This window comes from Brachyhypopomus gauderio, unplaced genomic scaffold (assembly GCF_052324685.1).
Source record: "Brachyhypopomus gauderio isolate BG-103 unplaced genomic scaffold, BGAUD_0.2 sc209, whole genome shotgun sequence".
Classification (NCBI taxonomy): Eukaryota; Metazoa; Chordata; class Actinopteri; order Gymnotiformes; family Hypopomidae; genus Brachyhypopomus; species Brachyhypopomus gauderio.
Genome location: NW_027507030.1, coordinates 1 through 10,000, shown reverse-complemented (window position 1 = coordinate 10,000; position 10,000 = coordinate 1). Strand labels below are relative to the sequence as shown.

Here is a 10,000-nt window from a genome sequence, read left to right as displayed (position 1 = left end):
AATGAAAACCTAAGGTTCAAAATCTTAAATATTGTATAAAATGCAAAGTTCTGCAAAAACAAAGGCAGCTGAAAAGCTATTACTGTAATACATATTTTTTGCACATATATATCAATGGACTTACTGTAAATGAAGTACAGTAATGTATCAGGTCAGAGAGGAGCAAATATAACAATTTGTCCTGCAATCTCAAGTGCTGGTTTGGTCCAGCCCCGTCGACAGGGGGGGACAACCGGGTCTGTTGTCCCGGGCCCCAGGGCCAGGGGGGCCCATCAAAGAGCCCAGCAATTTATTTTTTATTTAAAGTCTATAATTTTTAAATAATCTTGAAATCTTTCATTAATATAAAATTCTGTACTCAAAATAAACTCAATGGCTAAAATATATATGTTTTTTTTTTACCTATCTGCACATTTTCCATTAAGTGCATACACCCCCGCATCCCACTGAAAATGGTTTGATCCAGCACCGACCGTAACCGGCTGGTACCCGCACAACAGCGGGAAATACAGTGGTGGATAGTTAAAGTAAATACAGAAATCTGGAGCGCAGAAAAGAAAGGAAAACATTTACCTGACGAATTTTAATGTTGCATTGTGTTCCAGGTTTGAAAAGTGCTGGAATTTAGGCTAAAGTACTTGAAAATGCTTGAAATTGTAACTACTTCGTTTCACAACAAATAGCTGTCTGACTGAACAGTTCTGATTGGGCGTTTTGAAAATAAACAACCATTAAATAATGTGATAAAAAGCGAATTATTTCGAGTATATGTATAAATATTTAACTTTATTAAGTTTAACGTGCTGGAAATTATTGAAATGGACCTTTAAAGTGAAGTACAAGTGATTTAATTCCACATTATAAAGGTGTATGAACCCTGCAAACATGACTTTGTTCATTGCGCTGAAGCACGTCGCGCGCGAAGTTACAAAAGTCAAGAGGTGCACGACCTCGCGAATGGACAGCGCGCGAGGCCCTCGCACACGGGCGGTGCCACTGCGATTACGTCATTTTCGCGCGAACCCTCGCGCCGCTCGCGACGCGTCAAATATAAACCAGTCAGCTGTCAGAAACAGCTTTGATGTGTGGCTATATTATATACTATATGACCTAACAGAAGGATTGTCAAATGACGAAATTCAAATGACGTGCGCCGGGGGAAGGGGGGGGGCACATTAAACTTTCTTGTCCCGGGCCCTAGCAAGACTGTCAACGGGCCTGGTTTGGTCCTTCACAAATGCCAGATCAGTGACCTCCTTCTTTCGTTTTTGAATGAACTCTACCCACAACTGGTTCCAGAAGCAGAAATGGAACCAGTGTGAGGAAACATGAGGACATTTGTGTCATGTCATCACAAACTGGTTTATAGACCATCCAAGAGTGATGTCCCTTTTCCTCCCGCCCTACTCGCCTTTCCTTAACACCACTAAAGAACTTTTTTCAGTCTGGAGGTGTATGATCATCGGCCCCATGACTAAATGTCCCTCCTGGATGCAATGGATCCCGACTGCAGAGACATTTCAGCTGAAGACTGCCAGGGGTGAATAAGGCATACCAAGCTTTTCTATCCCAGGTGCATGGTAAGGGCCAACATCAGATATGATGTGGATGAAAACATGTGGCCAACTGCTGAAGACCGTTTAGATTACACATAACAAGAGTGTTCAGTTTTGTATTCTGTTTTTTTTTTTCCTTGTATGGCTTTTTTGTATATGTGTATTTTTACACATATGGGACCATGGCTAATTATGTTTACAATTACGGTAATCATTTTTGGGTTAGGCTACAATTTACAGTAATGTCCCTAATACAGTAAAATATAACCTTTACTGCAAAACTGTTACTGACTCCTTTTTTGTCTACAGTAAGACTACAAGAGCTGACCAAAGTGATCCAGTTTACAAACAAACACATCAAATAACAAAATGCAACATACTGAAAAGCAAAAATTAAAATGAATTTTAAAAAAGAGCACTTAAAAGTCTGGGATTGCAAATGTGTTTTAAAATAACATGCTTACAACAGCATGATCTGTGGATCACATTCTAGTCTAGCCCCGCCCCCACCTGTCAAGTGTACCTGGTGTCACGTCTAGCCCCGCCCCCACCTGTCAAGTGTACCTGGTGTCACGTCTAGCCCCGCCCCCACCTGTCAAGTGTACCTTTTGTTTATCTAGCCATGTGTCTATGTTTTGGTGTTTCATGAGTTTCCCCTGCCACGCCCATGTCATTTGTTGCCCCGCCCCATGATTATCATTTCCACCTGTGTCTGTTTAGTTTCACTGATTGTCTGTATTATTTAAGCTCTGTTCTTTCCTTTGTTCAGGACTGGTCTTTGTTGATAGAAAGTTGGTTATGTGGATGGTTTGACTAGTCCTTGTTTTTTGAGTCCATGTTTTTGTAAAGTAATGTTTTATACTCGTTTTGTTCTTTATTTTATAATGTCTGGCATATCCCTTCATCATGGTTTTGTTTCAGCAGTCTGACTGCTCTCTTGGCATGACTTTGGACCATTTCAATGACTCTGCATATTTATTTGTGCTTTATTAAATCTCGCTCTGCTCAGCATATGCGTCTGCCTTATCGTTCCCTGACGCCCCTGGCGTTACACATGGACACAGAAGATGGAAGATGGAGAAATGCCATCTAGAACTTGGAAAACGACCAATGAAATCTTATAACCAATCCTGTACTTTATGGGTAAACAATGAGGAGAAGGCAGGCTAGCTGAGATGTTCTCTTTTTAGACCTTTTTTTAGGTTTAGCTTCCTTATCTATCTTACCTGCTAAGATATCATGCTATCCAATATCTTGGATATTGAAATTTCTAATCAATACTTTGTATCCTCTTTGACATCTGTGTCTTGCTGTATTGACCCTAATAAGAACCTCATGATGATCAAGCACTGTTTCTCTAACCGTGCAGTGGTGTCTGACCTAGGACTCCTGCCCTCTCCTCCTGCTCCTCCTTTCACTAGATGCTCCTGCACCAGCCTCAATGAACGGGTCACCTTGAGACTAAATGAATGCGTTCATTCCATTGGCTCACTCAAACGTCTGTGTCAGTACATTTTAAGAATCCATGGAAAAACTCAGCCACAGTTTCTAAATTAGAAGGAGACTGCAGGAAAGTGACATGGAGACGGATGCAGACTGAGCTTACGATCCATCAAAAAAACAACTGATACCAAAATAAAACAGCTGAGACGCCTCTCTCTTGATTCTCTCTTTGGCCTAACAGAGCGCTCCAAGTCCCCTAGAGCACACCATATCTAGAAGAGCGCTCCAAGTCCCCTAGAGCACACCATATCTAGAAGAGCGCTCCAAGTCCCCTAGAGCACACCATATCTAGAAGAGCGCTCCAAGTCCCCTAGAGCACACCATATCTAGAAGAGCGCTCCAAGTCCCCTAGAGCACACCATATCTAGAAGAGCGCTCCAAGTCTCCTCGAGCACACCATATCTTGAAGAGCACTCCACTAGACCACTAGAGCATTTCCACTAGACCACTGCATGTCCATTAGACTAGTTCATGTCCACTAGTGCACTCCATCGCTAGCCTGGGACTCCATGTCCACTAGAACACTTCATATTCACTGGAGCACTTCATATCCACTGAAGCACTCCATGTTTGTTTGTTTATTTATTTAAAAGGGGACAATGCATTTTCATAAAACACATGATTATACATGGTTAAAAAAGCCAGAATTAGCCAAAAGGCTAGTTTTCATCTGTAGTCCCCGGGCCATGATGTAAAAAGGCAGTAATAAATTAGAAAAAACAAATTAGAAATTACAATTTAAAAAGAAGAAAGTAAGAAGGGGAGGACAGACTACAATACAGTATAATACAGAAAAAACACTTAGTATACAATTTAAAAGAAAGACAACAGTTTATCATATCACTAAAACAGCAGGCTTATCTTTTAATGTTGGCAACTATAGGTATTAATAAGCCACATTTTCAAATTTTTTGTGAAGTTCTTGTATGTTGTGAGGAGCTTAACCTCCTCAGGTACTGAGTTCCACACACTTGCACTCCTTACTGACCAGGCCGATTTACTAAAAGCGCTTCTGCGCAAGGGAATATTGCAGTCACCTCTGACAGAGCCTCGAGTGACGCGCTCAAGGCTATTTCTTTGGCTAATGAACTCCGCCAGAGGATCTGCAGCCAAGTTATGCAGTACTTTGTATGTCAGTTTTAGGTCTGCAAATGTGTGAAGTCTGTCCCAATCTAAGATATTGTATTTTTTTAAAATTGCACAGTGATGATAGTACCTGGGTTTTTTATCCATTACTTTAATTGCTTGCTTATACAAGATTTCCAAAGGTTTTTTTGAGCTTTGACAAGCCTGGGACCAGCTGGTTATGCAATAATTGAAGTGGCTAAAAATCATTGAATGCAAATAAATTTTTGCCGCTTCAGTTGACATATTATTGCGAATCGCACGAAAATTTGCGAGATTAAACTTTATTGTTTTACACAATTTTCCGATATGGGCTTTAAAGGAGAGCTCTGAATCTATTATTAACCCCAAATACTTATATTGGTTGACAATTTTTAATCGTTCTCCATTAACATGGATGTCAGGGTCAGCTGATACTCTGTGTGTTTTAGTGAAATACATACCTACAGTTTTAGAAGTGTTTAGCTCCAAACAGCACTTCTGCATCCAAGTAGTAACACATGACATTGTTTTATGTTTTATGTCTACTAAAATACTTCATATCTACTGGAGCACTCCATGTTTAGCTTGCAGAGATCCCAAACTACTCCAGTGAGAATTCTGATACAGATGAGCATGTTCTTTACCTAAAAAGAGCTTATTCATCCATCCATCCATCCATCCATCCATCCATCAAGAAATAACCTCATACCTCAATCGAGGTATCCATTCATCGTGGTCGAAACACAATCCTAATCCCCCTGTCAGAATGGGAAATCAAAATCAAACATCTGGCCTTTATGAACCAAAATAGCCCTCGGACTAAAGGAACATGCTGGAAGAGCTTGTGATGGATTAACTTTGACCCTGTCCTATTCACTCACACTGACACTTTCACTCACACTGTTCACTGTTTCCTGACTGTAGTCAGAGATGTAAGGAGCCTTTCTTTCACTCTAGGTCTAGACATAACTTCTAGATGTTCTAAGTGTCCTAGCTGTTCTAGCTGTACTAACTGTCTTAGCTGTTCTAGCTGTACTAACTGTTCTAGCTGTACTAACTCTCCTAGCTGTTCTGGCGGTCCTAGCTGTTCTAGCTGTACTAACTGTCCTAGCTGTTCTAGCTGTCCTAGCTGTACTAACTGTCCCAGATGTTCTGGCTGTTCTAGCTATCCTAACTGTCTTAGCTGTTCTAGGTGTCCTAGCTGTAGTAACTGTCCTAGCTGTTCTGGCTGTTCTAGCTGTCCTAGCCTAGCATCAAAGCCAAATGTGCATAAACATTTTTTATAGAAAATGAAGAACTAGGAAAGAGACATATAGTGACTAACAAAACAGGACAAAACAGAGGATCTCTTTTTTCTTAATGGGATAAAGTCCATTCCATATATTGCATTCTTAAAGGTATATTACCACCAAAGTTCTAAGATATACGAATCTCATGTTTAAATATCCACCCAGACTCATCAGGTGACGGCTGCACTGCACATGTGAACCTTATCCAGAAGCTCTTCACTGTTGTTTGTTGTTTGAAATTGGTGTTTTGGTCTCTTGAGGATGCCGTATTTTTCAGTTTCAGTTTCAGTTTTAATGTCAACAAAGAAACTGCACTTTAATATCCCACTTTATACATTTGCTAATATTCTCTCTCTCTCTCTCTCTCTCTCTCTCTCTCTCTCTCTCTCTCTCTCTCTCTCCCCCTCTCTCTGTCCCACAGGTCCATGTCTGGATCCACTCATCTCTCCCCTCTATGCGAACTCTTTCCTGGCCTCCTCCAGATATAACTTCCTCTATTCAGCCCATTTCTCCAAGCTCTTCGGTAAGACTCTAGATATCTAGATCTACTCCAGTGGCCGTGGTGAGACACAGTATTTTTAGTGATGACAAATTGTTTGGATAATATATCACAGCAGCATGGTGCATGGTGTTGGTATCTGAGTATGTGTGTGTGTGTGTGTGTGTGTGTGTGTGTGTGTGTGTGTGTGTGTGTGTGTAGGGAGCAGTGGTTGGTCTCCATCTCCCCAGGACAAGCAGCCCTGGTTACAGATTGATCTGGGCAGGAAGTATCGTATTGTGGCCATCGCCACTCAGGGCACCTTCAACTCCTACGACTGGGTGACCAAATACACCCTACTGTACGGAGATCGGCCTGACGCATGGACTCCTTACGTAATGAGAGGGGGCAACATGGTAATGTCAGTGTGTGTGTATGTGTGTGCGCGAGTGTTGAGTGTGTGTGAGTGCATACATGTGTCTATATGCCACTGAGTCTTATATACATGTGTCTGTGCTGTGCCGTCCTGCACGTGTGCCGTCCTGCACGTGTGCCGTTCTGCACGTGTGCCGTTCTGCACACGTGTGCTTCTCTCATAATAAACTGGCCTCCTCCTCCAGACTCTGCCCGGTAACTGGAACTATTACCAGGTGAAGAGGAACGTGTTCCACTACGCCTTCACCGCCAAGCACCTGCGCTTTCTCCCCATGGGCTGGAACACGGAGGGCGGCGGCAAGATCGGTGTGCGGCTGGAAGTCTACGGCTGTCCCTACGGTAACGCGGCCACAGCCCGCGTCTGCGCCGGCCCTGCACACCCTACCCGGGTTATTTTTATCACGCCTTTTGGCTAATAATAACATCCGGTCGATTAATTACCTGGGTCAACTCCCCCGTCCCTGCCTCTCCCTGACTGGTCCCGGCTGTCCTGCTGTTTCACAGGCATCTTTTACAATCAATCAAATAAATGATATTTGTGTTTCTCATAGTAATGTTTTCTGCAAAGCTGCTATGCACAACTCTCCACCTTGTCAGTCTCTAAACCTATTAAATCTGTCCGGATACCTTCTAAACTCCAGATTGATGGGTGTATCATTCCCGTGTTCTAGGTTCCATCCCGCTCTGTTGATCTAGCACACGCTTGTGTTTTTCTGACCTTTTAACCCCTGGGCCTTTGGTCCCTAGACTCGTACGTGATGCACTTTGAGGGTGACGACATGGTGGCGTATTCGTTTCCTGGCGGGAGGATGCACACCCTGGAAGACCACTATGCGGTGAACTTTAAGACCCTGGAGAAAGATGGGGTGCTTCTCCACAGTGAGGGGCTGCAAGGAGACTCGCTCACACTGGAGCTGAAGACCGGCAGACTCTACCTGCACATCAGCCTGGGTGAGGTTCTCCCACTTCCACCGCACAGGAGAGGGACACCAGACGGGCGAGAGCCAGCAGGCTTCCCTAAACAGGGCCGGCACAGAAGCTGATTTACACACAGATTCTGGGGGTCTCTTTCCTGTAAATGCTGCTGCTTGAGTTCTGACTAGGAGCAAAAGAGATCACATCACCCACATTCTAAGATTCTCTGCTAAATTTTTTATTCTTACACTGTGCAGTTCACTACACTACCAGTTCACTACATGATAGACTTCAAGGTATTATTACTGCTCTATAAATCACTTAAATCACTTAATGGTGTAGGACCAGCATATCTGTCTGACATGCTGCAGAGCTATGAGCCAGGCAGAACTCTCAGGCCATTAGGAACTAATCAGTTTGTCCTGTCTAAGGTAAGAACTAAGCAGGAGAGGCAGCATGTGGCTATAACTGTTTCTGAACGGAAGCAGGTGACTGAGGATATCAGAAGACCTCCAATACTGGATGTTTTAAAATCAAAATTCAACATTTCCCTATTTGGCCAGGGTTTTGGGTTCAGGCTAGATATTGTTTGTAGGTACTGAAGCATTGTACCTAAAATGTGAAATTATTTCCAGTTTTATTTATCTTTTACTTTTCTTCTTTTATCTCTTATTATTATATTATGTTATTATTATTTTATTATTATTATATTATACTTTATTATACTTTAATTCTTCTTAATCATATTCTACTTTCTCTCAATCTATTGTGTTTTATTATTTTAAACGCTTAAAACATAATAATTTCAATTTCTATTTTAGTTCTTTAAATTCTTGTTTTTTACTTACACTATTTTTTGCTACGTAAATAAACTTGCTTTGCCTTGCCTTTAGTGTGTGCATAATATCAGCACACACCACAGGGAATAACTTGTCCCACAGATAAAAACTTTATTCAGCTGCCTGAAACCCCACATTGGAATTCCAGCCCTTTTCTTGTGATTCAAGATGATGCAATCTCATAGTTCACTCCTTACTGACCACCTGGCAAGCTTGGGTAGAACAGGGTTGGTGAGCAGACCAATCAGAGCCCACTGGTTTCTGTGGCGCTTACAGACACAGGGGCACTAACAGTGCTTATCAGACAGGGTGAATAGAGACAAAAAATGTTTTTGGGATGCTGAAGCATGTACATTTATTGTAGTCAAATGAAATGATGTACGAAAATGAACAGAATAGGTCCCCTTTAAGAATTAGCAAAACATGTGAAATGAACAGTTAACCAAACAGTACTTCGTAAAGAGACATCATAAAGCAGGAACGAGGCACGAGTGATGAATGCAAAGATATATATATATTTTTTTGCAAAAGCAAAGAAGCAAAAAAAAGACAAAGGAAACAACCTCGATAAAGTTTTTTTGCAGGCCCGGTAACCATCAATATATTGGGCTAAACGTTGCCACCTGGCCAATATCTGTGTGAATAAGTGAATGATTGGGCTCAGAAGTGAATGTGTGTTGTGATTGGTGAGTGTGGTCTGTGTGTGACGAGTGTGTGCTGTGATTGGTGGGTGTGGCCTGTGGGAATGTGAACGTGTGCTGTCATTGGTGGCTGTGGTCTGTCAGGGCTGGCTGGATTTTCCCACGACATGACAAAATGTCTTTTCTTAGGTGCCTTTTACTAGCTTTACTTCACTATTAGCAACATTGCGACATTACAGGAACAGTACTTAAAGACAAAATCAAACTGGTAGTTAAGATCAATGTTTTGTTTGATTTGGTGAATCTGACTAGAGAGGTGCTGAAGGCTGAAGTTAAGGAAAGATTGACAGCGTTCTGAAACAGAAAGCGTGACTTGCGTACATGACACATGCTTTGCGGGACTTCACAGGGAGCAGTACAGTGCACAGGACGAACGGCATGACCGTGCTGAGACAGGGAAACCTGCTGGACACCCAACACTGGCACTACGTCACCATAAAACGCTACGGCCGAGAAGTCAACTTCACCCTGGACAGCGAGACCACTACAGCCATCCTCAAGGGAGAATACAACTATATGGACCTGGACAAGCAGGTGAGTGGACAAGGCATGACGAAGGACCCACTACTCCTCCTCCTCCTCCTCCAGCTGAGCCAGAAAAGCCAAAGTAGATTATTATACACAAATACAAACACATACATTCTTGCAATATAGTTAAAGTGTAAAGGAAAATATTCATGAGAGATGAAAATGATTTTAAAAATCTATTTATTTTTCACTTTGTAACAGATTCACTTGCTGTGCACACTTGCTATACAGTTGTTGTGTAGTGCAAGGGTTTACATTAGCTCCATGCTGAATAGGAAACATTAATGCAGGGATTGTCCTTTTCTCCTTCAGATATATGTGGGTGGGGTTATAGAGAAGGATGTGCCCCACCTCCCTGGCAAGGTCAACTTCCGTGGCTGCTTGGAGAACGTCTTCATTAACGGCATCAACATCATTTACAAGACCAAATACAAAGAGCCTGACATACGACTAGCGCCTAAAAAGGTGTGGCTTAATGTCAGCATTCAAAATAGGGTATCTTTATTTGATAGCTCATCTTGGTTAGCTGTTTGACGTCTTTGATCTTATGTCTTCTGTGCTTCCCCTGTCCCATGTCTTAGTGTTTTCTGTTAGTGATGTCACTTCTTCTTGGTCAGTGTTGGATTGGTCTTTGTTTCATGTGTACTGT

The 10,000-nt window shown here is 42.2% G+C and overlaps 1 protein-coding gene across 1 annotated transcript in view; it reads left to right on the top strand.

The window, feature by feature from the left end:
• The window catches only part of LOC143502781 (contactin-associated protein 1-like), a 16,513-nt gene extending 6,601 nt beyond the window's left edge, over positions 1–9,912 (top strand). The window contains exons 2-7 of the mRNA XM_076995476.1: positions 5,877–5,978; positions 6,156–6,349; positions 6,554–6,707; positions 7,116–7,319; positions 9,173–9,357; positions 9,664–9,912. Of these exons, the coding sequence (XP_076851591.1) occupies positions 5,877–5,978; positions 6,156–6,349; positions 6,554–6,707; positions 7,116–7,319; positions 9,173–9,357; positions 9,664–9,885 (1,061 nt within the window). The 3' untranslated portion in view covers positions 9,886–9,912. The remainder of the gene's footprint in view (positions 1–5,876; positions 5,979–6,155; positions 6,350–6,553; positions 6,708–7,115; positions 7,320–9,172; positions 9,358–9,663) is intronic.
• The last annotated feature ends 88 nt before the right edge of the window (positions 9,913–10,000 follow it).